Source organism: Neodiprion lecontei, chromosome 6, assembly GCF_021901455.1.
Source record: "Neodiprion lecontei isolate iyNeoLeco1 chromosome 6, iyNeoLeco1.1, whole genome shotgun sequence".
NCBI lineage: Eukaryota > Metazoa > Arthropoda > Insecta > Hymenoptera > Diprionidae > Neodiprion > Neodiprion lecontei.
Window position 1 is genome coordinate 21278824 of NC_060265.1, and position 19982 is coordinate 21298805.

The following is a 19982-nucleotide window of genomic DNA, read 5'->3' on the forward strand; positions in this document are numbered from 1 at the left end:
ATGAACGTAGATATAGTTTACTATTACGAAGTCGCAAATGACAGCTCACCTTTAGAATTCTAAAGCAGACTTCTACAATAATTTGCTTTCGCTACCTCTAAGCATTCGAAATATAATTTCTTCTGCATATTTCACTCTCATCGAGCGGTTACAAAGAGTTCCTGCGTGACTACCCGTATGTTATGCCACATACATCGACCGTATAACATAATAAAGAAAAGTATTCCACCGGATCTGTTCATAAATGCGTGTGATAAGTATATTTGTGAACAGATTTAAACATATTTTTTTAAAGTAACGTATGCAACGTATTTGAATGTTAATTTGAATAAATTTCTGTTACAGAGTGAGATATACCGTTATAGTTAGATAGAGGACTTCAAATGCAACTAATAAAAAGTGTTGACGGTAGATGTTAGTTCAGACTTTGAGATTTTTCGGATAATACGTTACATAAATCAAATTTGATACGAAAAAAAAAAATCATTTACACAATTCTGTCCGCAAATTAAATTTAACAATTTTGGTTATGCGGCGGTTGATGACTTTCATAATTTAAATTATAATATATCACCCAACTGAACGGAGAAGTAAATTCTCGGCTTAGTCAAATTCTGCAATAAAGTGCATACGTAAAACACATGAATGTATGTGAAAACGCTAATTTCGAGAACCACTTACAACAGTGAGGAAAACTTGTAAAAATAACGATTAAAAAGTAAATGAGAAAAACCTTTGTGTAATTTGTTTAATAATAAGAGTTAATAATAATATAATGTTTGGCATCGTCTTTCGCGTCTGTACAATTACACTTCCATTGCTGCAGTATTATTGTTAATTATTTGTAATTACATATATAACGCATATATGTGTGTGTGGATGTGTGTGTTGCACAAGCGATTAATATTCAATTATCATTATATATTCATCAATAATAGTTACACAAATTAAATATATATTTATATATATATATATTTTTTTTTCTTCGTGGCTAAACATTAATTGGGCAGGTTTGTAATAATGTAGGATTTTCACCGATGTTAAAAAACTATGTTCTTTAAATAGAAGTCTTACTATTTGCTTGGGTAAATCATCACCAAATCAAACTACAATGAAAATTCTAGAATATGGCCGCTATGCTGTCCCAATCATAGGCATCCTGCGTACAATAATCACAATTGTTACACTTTTAACTTGCACTTTTTTACAATTAGTTGTATAAGCATTGTACTTTGCTTTTATTGTTGTCTACTACCATAAAAATCGTGGAAAATCATGAAAAATCATCAGACGGTAGTAGTAATCTATATTCTATTGTCGAAATAGAAATCAGAAATTTGTTTATGTAATTATGTAACTTGCTCAAATATATTCGAGTGAAAATAATGTATCTATTCCATGTGAAGAATTTTACTTAACCTCATCTGCAAGAGTATCGAAATGAAAGAAAAAACGAAAAAAAAAACTGCAGCATATTTAATTCCTTTATACACTTCATTTTGATGGCTTAATTTTCCCACATTACTCCATCGAAAGTATAATTATTGAACTCAAGCATAACATAATAACTAGCCAAATATAACACAGGTCACCTTACAATTAATTAAACATAATAATTTTCAGATTATTTAAGTTCGCCTGTGTATTCATTTGTATATATAGAAAGAAAGCCGAATAAACATATTTTCTGAGGCCAAATTATTTCAATAAACAGCAAACATAACGGACTAGTTCCAGAAAATTCAATTAATTTTGAAATATTTCTCCTTCAACTATTACACAGGTATATAAACAGTATCGTAATCAAAATGATATGTGTTCTTACACTTCTAGGACCAACAATATCTGCGAATATTTGAATCTCTGTACCATAAATTGATATTTGAATCGATTTGCACGAAGTGTCTAATATTATTTAGTGTGCATTTGTGATGTAAATCTTTTTTTTTTTGTTCAATTAATTACGTATATACGGTTTTGTTTCAAAAATTTCTTTTTTATACCATGGTGAAGGGACACCGTAAAATAACGGAAAGAGCGTTGAAAAGCCAACCAATTATTGATACGAGTAATTATATATGCATAGTATATAATCTATGTATAACTCGACCGAAAATTGTCCCCTAGTATACATCGAAAAAAAAAGGAAAAAAATAAAAAACTATACAAAGCAAATTGAAAAAGCAATTACTCAACACCCATTCTCTACACGTTAACAAGTTTAAACAACATTAATTACAAGTAGTTATTAAATCGAAGTGACAAATAGTATTTATTGGCTATTGTAATTTACCGTTATTGTTATCATTATCATTAAATAATAATAATAACAACCACAATGATAATGTTAATGTTACCATTATTATGCATAATTATACGTAAAAGATTCGATCGATTAACAAAACGATAATTGCCTAACTACACAAATTCAGCTCTTCAAATTGTCTTATTTATCTAAATCTACGTGAGAAAAGGGGCAGGAATGGAATGGTTTGAGCAAGCACGTTGTTCAATTTCCAATAGAAAATGTGAATATAAGTAAACTCCATAGTACGTACAATAAAAATAAGTGCTAATTATCAGTAAAATATATCAAATAACTAGTTGACGCATAGACATATCAATTTTAAGGTGTAGGAATGGAAAACAATTTAATTGTACAATACGAACATTTTTTGCTCCGCATTTTGAACGCATCTAATTCCAACGAGAATCTGTCCCTTTTCCCATAATCAACATCCTGTCAATTTTGGTTAATGATACTCAGCACTTCATTGTGAATCACTCTTAGAGTTATAAGTAATTGAAAATATTCCTAACTAATATTTTTATGTGCTATGCAAATTTCCTACAATTAATGAACAACAAAAAAAAAAGTACCAACATTTTTTAGTAGATATAATCGCTGTTACCGACTACCACATGTGTATGAAAGACATTAATTGTAGCAGAAGAATAAACAAACTAACTAAATTATCGATCTATAAAGTGTAATCAGTAGATTATCTCCAGAAGTATCTTCTGTGGGGTGAAGATTATATCACTGGCTTAAAGTTTGCTAGGAGGTGCCAATATTGCAGGCTGCCAAGGACTGAACCCTCAATTCGCCATAATAGCATTAAAGAGGCCACATCACTATACGCAACCAAAGTGAAGTTTTTAAACTTCCCATGCTTTTAAAGCTAAAAGAATTTTTTTTTCTCTCTTCGCGCCAACAATTAAATTAACTTATCATTCAAATCATTAACAATAAATGGTTGAAAAAAAAATATCGCAAAAGCACCCTTTTTTAACAAGACCTTCTGCATACCATTCCATCCAGCTAATGCTAATCGATTACTACAGCGTGCTAATATTAGCATTAGCATTTATAATGTAAAATAATTAATGGATAATTCATCAACCAATTAATTATTAACATGGCATTGTAATTAGGTGGTTTATTATAAAGATTATTGTTTACCGGTGTATAAAAAAGTATTCATTGTTCCATTCATTCTTCAGAGGTAGTTATGCAGGAAACAGAAGCGGTACTTTTAATTTTTTTTAACCTTTTTCTCTTCTTTTTTGTAGTCAACTATTGCTTGCAAGTTTCATACAGCAGGAGCTTTTTTTTCATCAACAAAATCCATGCACGCAGACTCTAAGATACATGTATATAAAGATACTTATACAGAAATAGAAGGTTTCGGAATTGTGTCCAAATTCATTGCAGTTTATGCTGATATCACAACTAGTTTTAAAACTAAAATTTGAAACGCAAAAAAATAAATCATATTAAATAAGCCCGTACATTGAGTGTTCTAAACAATGCTTAGATTTTTTTAGCATCTGGAACTGTCATCTATATGTATGTACATACATTTGAGTTGCGTGGGTTTTGTTGTGAGATGAATGAAAACCAGCGAATATTTATCGTATTCTAATAATGGAACTTGTTCCTTGACGAGGAATTAGGTTTATTATCTCGATTAACAACTGCGTTGATAAACAATCATAAAATAAAACAACAATGAAGCTATATATATATATATTAATTACTTATTCGAAAAATTGCATTGAACATATACACCCCCGTAGCTAGTTAAACACTAAAAGCCAATGACTTGATATAATAATATAGCTTTTATTGCAAAACTTAAAACCTACATTTGGTTAAAGGTTGAAACCAAGATTTATATTTACAAATTATTTTATATCAAATGATGCGTTTAAAAACTTAAGCAATTAATGGAAAGCAAATAATATATACACATACATATGTTTATATATGTAATTAAACAACGTTAGATGAAACAGTAACTTAATCCACGTTAATTGCAAATTTAAACATTTTGAACAACTGTTGAATTATCAAGTTATCGTCTTAAGAAAATGCCCGATAAACAACTTAACACTATCTTCAATATATGATGAGGGGGGCAGAAAACGATGCATACTTTTATCAACGGCTCGCAAGTAGCAAGTTCGATTACTTAAACTATAAGTCCAATGATTTACAACTATTCAAAAAAGCAATTAGATGCATTGAAAAACGCACTTGAAAGCATTGTAAACTTTGAGTAACCAACAGGAATTCTATAAAATTTTTAATTCAGTACGGACAACGAATATATACAATTATTTTTATTTTATTTTTTGGATGCGGTGTTGAGAAATTTTTTATTTTATTTTTTTTTACATTCGCGACTTGAAGGAAAAATCGTAATGGTGAAATGTAATAAACTCTAAATTATTATAGTACACAGCACAAATATCATATATCGAGACAAATGCATATGAAAGTCCAAAGTATTTATACAGAGATTCGAATGAAATATTCTGGGTTAAAAGACTAGACGAAAAACCATCACATTATTTACGAAGATTTGAAAAAATCCACACGGGGTACGAAACCAAAATAATTTTCAGTGTTTTCGCTTTTTTTATCTGTCTGTTACACAGAATTAATTTACATGGACACGTAATGACAAGGAAATATATAGTGATTTTATTGGCATATTTGTGTTGAATTTTTAACACCAGCTTGTTATGCCAACAATAAGTCGAACAAATTGAATATTTACCACACTTCTAATTTACAATGCTCAAAGTGTATTTTCAAATTTTCAGTAGATCATTGCAATTTGAACGAGTATTCCTATTTGTGGGAACCACACGTAGATGAAATATGCTATTGCTATGAGAATAATTCTATCGATAACTGAATAATATTAGGGTAAACGTTGCGCTTACCCACACACATTGGTGCAAATCAGCATTGCGATATTTAATGGTGAAGACGAAAAATGATCATGTGAAGCTGTATTTTGGTTACGGCATTAACAGGCCTACAAATCAGAAGGTCAGTCACTGTTGCCACCTCCAGTTCCAAAATATTCTCCGGCATCTCCACGACAAATGGGACATGTTCTATTTGACTGCAAACAAAACATAAGCACATTATCAGTATGATGCATTCACAGATAAAACAGTTACTGAATTGATAATTGATTAGTGTCTGTACCCTTCACACTTTCTATAGTATTGAATGATAAGTATGCAAAATTACCTTGAGCCACTTATCGATGCATCTGGCATGAAACTCGTGTGAGCAAGGTAGTACACGAAGCGATTGTAACGCTTCGAAATCACACATACAAACAACACAGTTAGTTTGATCACCCTGATGAGTTTCTGCATTAAATTTATACGAAGGCAGCTGTTCTACTTCTGCACGAGTCAAACCTCTTGGTTTGGCTTCTCCTAATCTTTCAGCCAACGATAACAGCGCCTCATAATTCTCAGTTTCTGTAGACTCTGGAGAAGATAATTCAGCTTGACTATATGGGGACAAGGGTGGATTGCTGAACATTGCTCTGAAATACAAGTTACGTTATGTAGAATTTAAATTATAACGTAGTCATTATTCTTCTTAGATTTAGTTATAAAATATTTGTGTAAAACAAATTCTAATTGCAGCTAGGACACGGAAGATAATGAATAATCAACACAATTGATTTGAAATTTTTTATCAATTCATCTCACCATAAATACGAAAACTTACAGGAAGTGTAGTAATAAGCCAGGGTAAGGCGATGGTGGTAGAGGTGGTGTACCGCGCCACCGTGTAGGCCTCTGTCTCCTGACATTTGCAGTTGGTCGACGTGTCCTTGATTGAAGCATTTCTAATTGACTACTTCGGGTATCGGACAAAAATATAGGTGGCGGCGTAGTAACTTGAGCTAAAGCTGGCGGTGAGAATGAATGTGGTAAAGATAATGGTGGACCACCAGTCCCACCTACGCGATGATGATGGTGAGACTCGATCAACTCTAATTCCACTTCTCGCTGAAAAATGGAAAGAAATTGTTCAGAAGATTAAATAAAAACCATAAAAAACCTCTTACTTGGTGTGCAGGCAATTTGCGAGATATTTTCGACACTTTCATTCGTGGACTCATTATGCCCGTATTGACGATGAAATTGTGTACGTATCTCGTTACAAATCAAAATCTCGCTCGACTATCACACAAAGGAATGCGAGATGTGTCTCAATATTCAGCATTCAATAACAAAAAATATTCTGAACACGCCTAGAACGTGACTGACATTGACTTTGAAACATTCTTAAATTTTATCTTGTCTCATTATCAGATGCACACGAAGCTTATGTGATAATCAGAATTTTCAAGGTAATCTCCTGCAAGTAAGCCATTAATGGAAGTCTTACTGAATACCACTTTAGCGATATTTTGTTAATCTAGTCTGAAATGTAGAAAGTGAGTACATTTTCTCATAAGCAAAACGTGAATGTTCATACCTGTTGTGACAACTGATGATGGGTGGCATAGTGAGTAGTATGGACAGGTGGTGGGGGAGGATGAGGATGGTGCAGCGCAGTGACAGGACCACCGGCTGGCGCAGGATAACCTCTAGTGGCGGTACCAACTATAGAACCAACCAAGCCATGGCTTGGATGTCCTGGATGTCCTGGATGGGCTGCCGAGTAGTGATTGTGATGATGATGATGGTGTGCCACCTGGTCAAAAAATCGAATTACTCATATACTGCATGGTAGATCAGGTCAATCATGGGTTTACATTTTCTAATGATTTAGTAAAAAGAAAAATGCACGTCTACTTATGCGTAGAAGTTATTAGTCATTCAAAGTTGTAGCTCATTTTTTGTATACTTGAAACTGAGTACCTGTGCGCTAGTTTCTACAATGACTGGACAGATCGTTGGTGTTTCAAATTAAATTTACCGTGAAATAACATAATATTGAAAATAAAGCCAATAGAAGTATTTCAACGCTGCTCGCTGATTAGTGTTTCAATCAACAAAATACAAACTCATTTCCAAAATTGACTAAAACATAATAGTATTGTCACAGCAGTAAAATTTCAATCAATTATTCTTCTGCATAAAAAGTTTTCGTTCAACTTATGATCACAAAATGCCGCTGCATAATTGCATCAACTGCTTGTACACATAGTAATTTACTATAGAAAACAGGTGCAAGCTATAGCACAAGCCCTTATCCTTTTCACTGAACAACTATGCAATGCGTAAATTACCGCGACTTCCTGCATTCTAATAGAGAATGTTGATGACTGATTTGATATTCATGTTTCTAAGGATCGTGTGAAAACAGTTACAAAAAATATATTTTCCTCTATTCGACCAATTGATTAAAAAGTGGTTAAGAGAAAATTAATTACCATAAATTAAATTCAAATGATAAACGGAAAAATTTTTTTTTCTCAATACGAGACGTAGAAAGAAAATTACGAATGATGAAAAAAAACTACTAAAAAATTACATTCAAATCTCAATTTTAAAATATGAATTAATAAAATTCGTATATTCGTCAACCAATTCATGCATTAATTTTAAAAAATTCTTGAGAACAAAGCACCCTCCCCGATTTATAAATTATTCATAATTATTACCTGACACGTGTGAGCAAATGCGTGAGCACCAGTTGTTGTATAAATCCCATGGAGCTGACAGGGAATTCTATATCCTGTTGCCTGTGGGTGCCATATTGGTTCTCCACCGACCGCGACACCGAGACTCGAAACACCGACTTGGCCCACCTCGACAACCATCGGTCCAGTTGCCCCCTGAGCGGGATGATGAGCGGTACCGGGAGGATGATGTGGATGGGATTGATGAGTATTATGGATATTGTGATGAGTGTTATGAATGTTATGATGTGAATTCTGAATGTTATGGTGAGAATTGTGGATAGTATGATGTGTGTTGTGCATATTGTGGTGAGAGTTGTGGATTCCTGGATTGTGAATGAAAGGATAGGACAGAGCAAATGAGTCCGGATAACGTTGGTATCGATTTCTAATTGGCGGACTCCCACGAGTCGATATATGATTTCTCGGTGATCTACGCTGTGCAGCGGCAGGGAGTTCCCACGGTGCAGGAGGAGTATGAAGGGGTGGAGTCGGAGCAGGTGGCGTAGCCTCTCGCACTTCTATTCCGGATACTGTCCCATTCCGAGATATTCGGCGTCGTTTTCTCGACGGAGATTCACTCTACGAAATTCATTGAGAGCGTCTTATTATACACCTACATAATGGTACGAATATTTATTAAGGTATTGAAATTTTTTAGGTATATCTTAACATGAATCGCATATAACATTGGCTTTATTTCTTACAAGAAATATGGCAAGTAGAAAGTTTGTGTCATGCGGTCAAACGTTAGAACTGCAATCTGCCTATTGCATTTTTTTTTTTTATGATCTCAAATGATAATCTAATTGTACATTAACAACACTAACCTTTCGGCCATCATCCTGACTGGATTGCCTGTAATAGGTAGGAGAAGGCTGTAGCTGAACGGGGCTTAAAGGCATCTGATTGGTAGCTGTTAAACATGTAGGTGAAAAAAAATAATCATTCGTTTTATCGAATATAAACCTTTCGATATTGAACTTTCAGTTGGTTTGAATGTAAATTCACGAGATATATTATATTGAATACCTTGTGAATTTCTGCGATACTCCATATCTACACTGCTGGCTCCTAGACCTGGGCTCAAATTAATCAGAGGACCTCGCATTGCATTCTCCTGAAATCCGATTAGTTATTATTAGCATGCCAGTTGTATAGTCTACTCTGCAGACGATGGTATGATTTCACCCCATCTATCAGCAGCGACCGATAAGACTGCAATGATTACGTACTGCTTCATCGATAGGAAAAAAAAACCATTAGTCAAAGAATTTTATTATGTGCAAGGCATGTTTTCATTAAAAGGTGATCACAATTTGTAATAATATTTGCAAAACCAGGCCTATCTCACTCAATACCTACCTGACCACAGATATTAATATGCAAAGGAGGCGAAAGAGTCGCAGGGCTTGCAGACTCTTGTGGAAACAGGGGTAGTGGACCTCTTGGTTGCGGACTATGCTGGGGAGGCGGCTTGTAGCCAACGCTCGATCCACCAACTGCGCCGTGATAAGAAACTTCTTTTCCTGTCGGGCCTGATGACGTGGCGACCCCTGGACAATCTCTATGAATGGAAAATAAATTAGGTATTTAATAAAAATTGTTAAACGCAACTTACAAGTTAAATCATATAGTTTTAACGAACATTTTCATTTTATACACCTATTGATAAAACTTTGGCATTGAAACACAACAGTAATGATGCGAATTGAGTCTTTCTCTAAGAGGAAAAGATGACCGTTTTACCCATAAGAATGAGAAACCAAGTACAATGAAGTAGTCGCATTTTATCTCGTCACATCTTCTCACTTTAGTTACTCGAGTGTACTATTAAAGTTCATATGTCAACTTCTGGTTAGGTGCGATCAGCTGCATTGGTATGATTGACCGAATAACCTTTATTCAAGAATCTTTACATTGAGCTTTTAATAGAGAATAATAAATTGTAAATTATACGAATATAATTTAATAATAGTAAATGTGTTAACAAACATGAGGTGCCTGATCCAATTTTGCAGCACTTCATCCGATAAGTTTGAATTACACCACCGCCACCAATTAGTTCTACGTATTGTACTCACTGTGAAAAACAGTTTATAAACCAAAAATATACTTCACAAAAAAACTTTTATGTAAAGGTACATGCCAAACAAGATAACTATAATAACATATTACATTACATAAAACGAAGATCTTTTAGAGATCAAGAAACCAATAAATAAGAATGTGAAATATGAGTGTTGCAAAATTCATTCTTTGTAATATACAACATATTTACAAAGTACGTAGCCAATCAATATACGGAAATTACATATGCTTTTTAGTCGGGCAATGATGATTTAGATGTAATAAATATGCATGTTAATATTTTGAATAAATAATCCAAAAGCTGTGATCTAGTTTTATGATGCGGTGAATATCGTAAGTAATAAATATGTGTCTTTCAATACTGTTTTGAAGTAAATCATTTTACTAGTTCATTACTTTTGGAGCAAAGATTTTTCAGGTAAAAGAGTAATTCATAATAATATTTTTTTATTTTTTATAGATTTGGATGAAATTTGATTCACATAAATTTTGGGCTGGATGCAAATATAAATGTGTACTACGTGAAATTCAAACAATGAAATTTTATGTGTAATAAAATTATTCTGCAATGTGCCAGTAACGGTAGAAAAATTGAAGTCCACACTTAAGAGGCTAAGGTCAGAATGCGGAAACATCAACATAAAATTTATACACACAAAAATCAACAATTGATCTAAGCTGACCGAACTCTATCATACAAACCCACTAATTTTAAAAACTGATAATTGGATTTTCGATTTGGCTGAAATTAGACAGCTGTAGCAGGTGCAAGTAAACAGTCGTAATCTGTTCATTAAATTTCGCGCATTCGACTTCTGATTTCAGCACGTTTACATGTACACAAAAACTTTTAGTAACTGAATTTTAAAAATATCTGGAATATAATCTTTATTTATATAAATCCTAAAAAAAAACTTTCACTAACAATAAATCTAACATCGTGATTGAGGGTCAGAAAAGGAAGAAAGAAACTATTGTCAAGCCAGCTACGAGGACAACTATCATCCGACTACCAGTTTCCTTTATAGGATGATTTCGCCAATAAGTGAACATGGCCAACGAATGAGCTCTTCGATACAATTCATACGATAAGTATACCGTTCATTTGTTGGTGTTTATCGTAGCATATATGTTCCAGCTTGGCTTCGTCATTCTATATCAAGGTAATTGAGAATTTACTGAAAATAGTTATGCACAACGAATTATCTAATAAAGACAGCAAGTACATAGTTGATATATATGCATCAGAAGTTCACGTTATAAACAAATAAACTTGTTCGTCATTGTTTTAACCGCAAAGCCAGGCAGCTGCTAAGCTGTAATTTAGTTAGACAATCTACATCGGTGCCTCGTAGCAAAGAATATACAGGCAAGAAGAGGATAAATAAATTGGAAAAATCGCGCCGTTACATGTCGAATCCGGTTGAAATTAATTAGCCATTAAAAATATATCAAGACACTTGAGATCCTGATATTGCATAAATTCCCGTTTCTGCGCCGCGTTAATGTTCAAACGTCCGATATGGTTTTTTTTTTACCATGTTAAAAATGACTGTCGTCATCGTGAGACCTAGGACAGTCATAGATAATGCAGATCATACATCCAGCCCAATTTTTTCGTTTCTTTTTTTCTTTTTGATTTGTTTTTTCTTTTCTTTTCTGTCTTTTCTTTTATTGTTTAAAAATCTCCATTATACCCATTATGGAAGCGCGGAGGTTGAAGATGCCGGTGGGGATATTCCTTGTATTGTTGGTTAAGCTGATTGTGAGCGTGCTGTGGGTGCTGGTTGTGATTGTGCCAGACCCGGTTGTGGGGCGCAGACCCCCGAGAATGGCCCCCCGGGGGTACCCCACCCCCTACTCCGCCCCTGTAGCGCCCAGGCATGCCCAAACTGCGGTGCTGGTGATTTCCAGGGACGTTCATTTGCTCCGAACGTCGGAGGCTACGACTTCGCGTCTTAGGACTTTAGTTGGAGTTTGGCTGAGATCTGATATACGACTCGGTCGGTATGGCCAAACCTGAGACGGTGATTCAATTCGCTTTATCCACAGCCAGACGATTTTGAATTTTTTTTTTTTTTTTTGCATTTTTCTTTTCTTACTTTTATTTATCTACCATTGTTAAGACAAGGTCGGGAAAAAGGTATATCAAGCTTTCTAAAGACAATGCTCTTGTGTGCGAATTTAAATGTAAACTTGTTTTCACTCTTGGTCAAAATTTTGTTTTTCAAAATAACAATGTTTACTCAATATATTGTTGCTATATTAAACATATTGCAGTACAAAAGTATGAAGAACCAAGAGAGTCTATTAGATTTCTTACTTCTATTTCCACACCAGTGAAATATATTTCGACCATGAGTATAGTTCACAAATATTTGGCTATATTCATCGGCGACTTATGCGGCAATGCCTAACAAGATGTGCACAAGATATTCATTCATTTTAAGCAATGAATCCTACCGTTTCATACTATTTTTTGTACAAAGTTATATAAGGAGCAACATTTTATGTAATTGTGAAGTATAAACCTGTTTACCAAATGACATTTACCGATTATCGTTTTCTTTTTCAGTTAAACCGGAAATTGAGACATGTTTATGATATAGACCATGTAGGAGGGAAAAAAAATTCCTGACAAGGTGATGAGTATTTTTACAATGAACGAGGTTTTGAAAAAAAATTATATAAGTGAACACTAAAAGAGCACATCCATTGGTGAGCTAGTTCCATCTACAGTTAATCAAGCTTCTAAAAACGTGTCTAAGAACCCGCAGTTTTGGTTGTTATATAAATTAGGTAAAAAGAGGCGATAAATAAGTTTCCTTGGGAAAGGAAATCCTAAGCTGTATAAACTTTCACAATATCGAAATCAGTACATACAAGAACATTCTCATTAGAAGCTTTGAAAATTCAATGATCATGAATACATTGATAAACCAAAAATATTCACCAAATTTTTTAAGGTTTACGAAGACTAGTTATAGTTCTATCATTTTATACCACCCACACATAAAACTGTATAAAACTGCCAAACACATCGAACTGTCGTCTACTATACCAATCAAATTTGTGTACAGCCAATAAAGTTAAATAATTTACAAAGCGATTTGATCTAACTACAAAATGTGTAAATATCTATTCATGCATGCGATAATAGTTTAAGAATATCTTGTAAATTAGTAAAAGCATACTACATACAAAAATCTTTGTACAAATTCCCATTAAAAAGACTACCACCGAGAACTTTGCTAATTTTACAAATGTGACTAGTTTGAATAAAACACCATTTGCAATTTAGAAATAAGAAAAATAAGTCAGTCGTAAAAATCCATATATATAATTAAATGATATCCGACATGAAATGGTTTGAAAGCTAAATCTATAAATAAGCCATGCAACCTGGTGAAAAATTCTCAAAATTTTGCATTTTCGAAAAGATTGGAAACAGTCTACGTGATATAATGTCTACTCCGCTGAATTTGCTTGTTTAGGTTATAGTGTGAAAAAATCTTTGACCAGTGCACCCGTTAATTGTAATATGCAAAGTATTTCAGCTCAACTCAATCAACCTCTAGTTACATTTGCAAATTCAGCTTTATAAGCAAATCTTTAGCCTTATAGTAAAAAACATGTCCACAGAATTGTGGTAAAAAATAAACTTGTATCCTTTACAAAAACAGATTACTCCGAATTTCTCAAGATCGTCAACAAATAATCTACGTCGACAAATTTCTTTAACTTAAGGTTTGCATTTAGTAAAAAATTTTCAATTCCTGAGAAATAAAAAAAAAAAAATAAAAAAAAAAATAAAAAAAAAACCTCTATTCTGGTACTATACGTAGGTGTACGGTATTACTATATGATAGAAATAAGATTCGCGATATTTTATAAAAGAATTTGTGACAAGAGGTGTGTTCGTTCATTTTTTGTTTCTCCTCGCGCAGACACGATATTTTAGTATAGTATACGTATGCGGAAATGAAATTCAAGGCAAAGATATAAAGGATGAAAATTGCGTCTCGTCAATATTATATCTACCGAAAGTTCAGCTCTTTCATATTATAATTATAGGCATATTGTGTTACATATTCAGAGAAGGAAGAACAAATGCGAAGGGTGATACCACCTTATGTCCACGTTTCGTAAACTACCGTATCTCGTATCTAGATTATGAAACGCAATGTACATTCTATATATATAGACAATGTCGATCGTCCTTTAAAATGACTAATGTTATGCCTTCAACGGAGAATTGGGTGGGGGTTAACTGTATACCTATACGTACGGACTTTGGCATCCCACGCAAGTTAAGTACAATGTACACGTACATGCGTAACACCTTTTATAGATGGCTGAAACTTCATGAGACAATAATTGGCGGATATCGTAAAAGTTTTGAAAATATTCCAACCGTCTGACCTATTCTTATCGTTACGAACGTGGTATCACTGTAACGGTGTATACGAACGTAGTTATGTGCATAACGTATTGCCTTGATAATACGAGAACAAACTACAACTATCGCCAGCTTGTTTGGTAAAAAAGCAATTAAACGCTTGGGACCCGTTGCTTTTCCTTCTTGCCAGATACAGCAACCTCCCTTTGGCCGTCAGGAGAAACCAGTTTACCTTTAAACTTGCAGTGCAAGACAAAAAGAAGAGGAGACTCTCAAGTTCTGTGGGAAACTTTGCAACATAACGTATAAATTCGGCATTTAAACCAACTGACCGTATCAAATGAGTCTGCAGTAGAAAATCGGGACGATTAATTAATACGTAATTCATCGGATTTTGTCCGTTTAACTGTTTACCTGTATTTATTTCTCTTACATTTCAATAGATAGAAGATGGACGGCATAAGACGATCCATCGGAGCAATTATTAATCGCCAATGTAGAGGTGTATAATGCAAAGTCTTCGCAATAATTCATCGAATCCGAAGGTTGCAAAACTTGTGAAACGTTTAAACTCTGGATTACATAAAATTAAATGTTTATAAACTTATAATCGTAAGTGCGATTTGGTCGAATATAAATCTGACGTAACTTTTTGGTGACGTGAAAATTTCGTTTGAAAATTCATTCGTTGCGCGTTAAAATCAACGGCTATAAGTACATTCATTCGGTATAAATCTAGCCGTCGTAGGTATGAATGTATTGCGCTATAAACGTTCGGAACTAAAGGAGATTTTTACGAATTTCGTCCGCCGCGCGGTTGAGTGAAATCGTTTTCACCGCGGAACACGGTCCGAATTGGGATATCCCTTGACGATTCAAGATTTCGTCGTACGGCACTTACAACACTAGAGAAATCAGTTTTGATCGTTGTTTCTTAAGTTCGAACCCCCCAATAAAAATGTCTATAATATTCACGCATATAAACGTTCGTGAAATAAACAATATTGTAGGGATATTACTTTAAATATCCATTAATTATTTTGAAAACTTAAGCTTTGCGATAATTAAGTGCCTTATAGTTTAGGCATGTGCATTATACCTATATATGTGTGCGCGCACGTGTGCGTGTGTGTGTGTACAACGAACGTGAAATAAATTGGCCTGGCAGTTGTTAAACTACGAAACGTTGTACAACGAAAAGATCTCGAGCGAACGAAATGGAGCAATTTTTTTCAAAAGAAAAATTTATTTCTAAAGCATGAATATACGCCGAAGGAGCAGGTGTTCTCCCATCCACGTATAGGTGAGTCAAGGCACCTGGTTTTTTCAGGAAGTACCCACGTAGAAACGGTACCTTAGACATCGGTACCCCTGCAACACTGCAAGCCTCGGAGTGTCCAAATGTTATAAAAGCAGCGGCGACTTCCAAGTGGATTTTCTATTGTACCGATTGCGGAGTTTTCAGTTCAAAAACTCGAATCATCAATAATTGTAGAACGATAATAGCAGAGAATGACGGATACGAAACGGCAAAAACTATCTATGTGTAAGCTGAAACGTTGTTTACACACCTTTATTCACATGGTCAATATTTTATAGGTAGGTACCGTACGTATCTACGTACGGCACGTCGATGCAAACCCGTTGCTGCTTTCCATTGCGTTCGGCAACGTAAAATTATTAAAACAACCGCACTACAGTGCGAAAAGGGTGGGGAGGAGGCATAATTTAGACAATGTAGCTTCGCATGCAAGGCCCAACTTTATTTGCAGTATTAAACGAGGAAAAATTTTATCATAATAATTCCGAATGCGTGTGTATGATATATATGAAGGAAAGAAAAACATCGAAGCGGATAACTGTATGTACGTGATACCGTTGAAAATAACGTAATCTACCATTTTTTTTTTTAAACAATGAGACGTATAAAAGAAAAAGTTTCTATTACCCATCCTGCGGTTTCTCACGTATATTCTTCGAATAAAATGAGAAGAAATTTCCTTCTCCGAGTGATTAACCGAGAATGAAGATTACGAAATTGGGAACGAAACTTTCTTCGTTTATAACGAGAGATTCGTTGTTTACTCATCAGGCGTGACATCGACGCGGATACGTATACGAGGACACGTTTAGAGATAAGCACACGTTTCGCCCCCGAAGCGAAATATACGCCGGAAAACAAACAAAAGGTGAATAAGAAGTACGTCGGGGAGCATAGAAATACCAAGGTAGGGTATATAAATTTATCCTTATACCGAGATCGAGTTTCGTAGTTGTGAAAAGAAACCCTTTTTCCGGCGAACAACACTTTTCAATGTCAGCATCGCGTGCGTTGGTTATCATACATGTGCATGCACACGTAGATAAATACGTATGTACGAATACGACGGTTAACTCTCCGCGAACGTAGATAGGTGTGTAGGTGTATATCGATTCGGACAAAACATTTGCGGGCGAGTCCTTCTCGCCAAGCAGCACACGACGAGGTTCCATCGTCCATACGCACTTGGCGCAGCGGCTAGTATAGTAGTCAAGTCCGCCTTCTACAAGTCACATTATCTATATCCTATTCGTGTGTATGTACGTTCGTCATTACCATACGGGTCAGGAGAAAAAAAAAAAAAAATATGTGGAAAAATGATGAAAAATAAATAAATGCGAGACAAGTAAATAAACAAACGATGTACCGTATAGCGAAGCAATCCCGCGTCTGCGCCATGATGTATGGAAGGTCGGAGAAGAAGATGACGATGATGATAAAACAACGTAAATAATACCACACGAAACTACGACACACAGGCCCGCATCCACGGGCAGCGCGCGGCCGACTGAAACGAAATACGACTGCTAGACGGGGAAGGGGGAGTGGCCGGGGGTGGGCGGTAGGGTGGAGGGGGGAGAGAAAGGGGGTGGGGCGTCAGGGGCGTCCGCAGACCCAAGACGGGCCCTTACCCCACGTCCATTGGGCTTAATATTTTGAGCAATGCCTGGCAAAGAGGGCGGGAGATAGAGGGGGATAAACGAGGGAACTGCAGAAGGAAGGAGGGAGAGAAATATATGGGCACCGATCGAGAACCCTCGTGCGATCGAGGGAGCCAGCGCCGACGGCAAGCCGTAGTCCATATCCATGGCCGTAGCGACGGGGCCACAGACGACGGAATGTGTGTAAAAGAAAAAGGCAGGAGCGTGACGCCAAAATTTCTCTCCAAGGGTTTAACGGTATACGCGGAATTGATAATATTTAACGGGTTTTTAGGCTGCCTGCTTGCGACGATACACGATGCATTTGTGCGTATAGGTGTGCTCATCTAATCTGGCATCTGGGTGTGCTATCTCTTCGAGATCGTAGGGTAAACTCTGCACTTAAGGCTACACTGTGAATGCTTAACAACTTATGACTCACGACAATGCAGTCATCCACATATATGTATTACAATGCAACAAAGGAACGTTATGGCTGTAATATGCATTCGTAACAGTCGATGTTTCCAAAGGTTGCACACTTTTTTTTGAGAAGATTTTTAAGACTGGACGATACTATAAACGTACTGATCGACGCTCTGCGGTTGTTTTATTATTGCTTCTACCAATACCGTTATTATCGTAATTATTACTATTAATGTTGAGCATTGTACGTGTATTGTTATGTACGATGTGTTTACGGTCAAGGTGCACTTATAATAACGAGCAATCGTCGAACAACTTGCAAAGCTTCACATTTCGCCAGAATTTTTACTTCAAATTTATTGGCACAGATGGTCAAAGATTTTACCATAATTGTGTGAACTATCGGAATACAGCTGAACTTAAATATACAAATCATAGTGACAGGTTCTTTTTTAGTAGGGTGCATTTTAGTTACGTGCGATAGTTTCGAAGCTATTGCACTGCGGCAATTAGTGCGACCGTCGGAAAATCCAGGGATTACTAAACAAAAAAAGAACAGAAGTGAATGGAGCTGCAGTCACTCGTAGGGTGTTAATCACATGTACGGGATTCGCAAGGCATTGAAAATTATGAACGTCGAAGAAAATTACGCCGCCTAGGTATAAAGCGTGCGAATTAATATTAACAGCTGACACTGGGAGAAATATAAATGATCTTTGAGTTGTTCCAGCATATCAAAGGATTCCTAGAAAAATTATTTCTGGGTGGGGAGGGCGTGCTTCGTGTTTTATTTTTTCTAAATTGAATAGCACTACTAGAACAACAATGCAAAAGCATTACGTCCAATAGATTTAAATAGCCGTACTCTCTATCTTGCATATTCACATTGTGAAACGAGTGCCAAGTTTTCGAAAGAAATAAAATGCTACGTGATACGCGGTATCCGAGTTGCTTCGGTGTTGCAACACAAACGGATTTCTTTCGCCAGTCTTTTTTTTCAACCCATATCTTGTACCCTAAGGTTGGACATTTAACCGATCACATGGAGAATAAACTCGGGGAGGCACGTATGTGTTGGGTTTGTATACATACACGTATGCATGGAGAGGAGAGACTCCCGCATAGAATTTAGTGGGAACATAACCTATTATACGAAGATTGAAATCTATATGCGTAAATAAACAAGTGCCGAAGTACGAAAAACTGAAACCAGTTGTAACGATATAAAAAGCGAAAGAGAGTCCAGATGCAGGCACGGTTTTAATTTCACACGAAGCATTGTGTAATCGTTGAGACGAAACTTTTTCAGCCGAGTGTACATCCTCTATTTGTCAAGCACTTATCAAAATCAGGGGGAGAGACTGGGGGACAAATACAATGAAAACGGACAAAGGAGGCAGTTAACCAGCAGGAAAAAATCACGCCCAACACCAGAGAAGCTTGCATTATCTACAGAAGCAGAAAAGACGATAGAAATTTCATCGCACCAGGGTGAAATCCTACCTTTTATCGGGTTTCAGAGCGATGTCATAGTCGAAACGCTGGGCGAAACCGTCATTTGGTGATGGCTGCAAATCGCCACTACCCACTCGGGGTCGCTCGCGTCGCCGTGTTCGGCCTCCGTCGCCCGTCGACCAATCGAAACCCGTCAAATCCTGGATCGTTATAAACAAAGCTAATTTATTTGGTCATTCGGGGTTCCACTAGAGAGTTCGGAGTACCTTTGCGTCGCAGAAAATTTCAAAAACGTCGAAGATCTTCCTTCGACGTTAAATATCCCATTGGGTATTTGGAAAGAAGCGATTTTTTGTCGACGACGGAGATTTACGAAATTGATCGAACGTCGAGACGCGCGATTCGTTGAAAATCGTCACGTGTCGAGCCAGGAGGACGTCGATAGGTCGAGAAAGTGGGGTTACCGCCTGGTAATCCGTGACGCAGGGCAGAAGTTCGTCACAAAGGCGAAGTAGAACACTAGGAGAGGTGTAGCGAGCGCGTGTATGTGTACGGTCAGAGAGTGGACCAGGCGTACGATAACCGGAGTATAATTTGATCAGTGTATATAGAGATTATTGTCACATTTGCGTGTCACCGTGCGGAATAATCTAAGAGTATAGATACGGAAAGACCTCGTAGTGGTTTGGTGAAATTCG

General features: G+C 35.9%; 1 protein-coding gene across 3 annotated transcripts; it reads right to left on the minus strand.

Annotated features, from left to right (window-relative positions):
• Positions 1-733: 733 nt before the first annotated feature.
• Positions 734-19476, minus strand: LOC107226890 (RING finger protein 44). Of its 3 annotated transcripts, none has more exons than XM_015667864.2 (10): positions 19333-19476; positions 11741-12062; positions 9318-9519; positions 8985-9072; positions 8783-8868; positions 7935-8534; positions 6803-7021; positions 6047-6330; positions 5552-5858; positions 734-5420 (listed from the first exon to the last, which is right to left on the minus strand). In XM_015667864.2, exons 2-10 carry the CDS (start codon positions 11965-11967, stop codon positions 5346-5348), a joined length of 2088 nt encoding a protein of 695 aa, XP_015523350.1. In that variant the 5' UTR covers positions 11968-12062; positions 19333-19476; the 3' UTR covers positions 734-5345. The 3 variants fall into 3 exon arrangements, with proteins under 3 accessions (XP_015523350.1, XP_015523351.1, XP_046599227.1); XM_015667865.2 differs by lacking the exon at positions 19333-19476 and adding an exon at positions 17130-17279; XM_046743271.1 differs by lacking the exons at positions 11741-12062; positions 19333-19476 and adding an exon at positions 17130-17281.
• Positions 19477-19982: the final 506 nt, after the last annotated feature.

Bases quoted from the DNA above. Each gene is read 5' to 3' on its own strand.
- LOC107226890 (XM_015667864.2), bottom strand. From the start codon at position 11,967: ATGAACGTCCCTGGAAATCACCAGCACCGCAGTTTGGGCATGCCTGGG. The intron at 9,073-9,317 runs GTAGGTATTGAG...ATCGGATTTCAG, and splicing joins ATATTAATATCTGTGGTCAG to GAGAATGCAATGCGAGGTCC. The intron at 5,859-6,046 runs GTAAGTTTTCGT...CTTGTATTTCAG, and splicing joins GGCTTATTACTACACTTCCT to AGCAATGTTCAGCAATCCAC.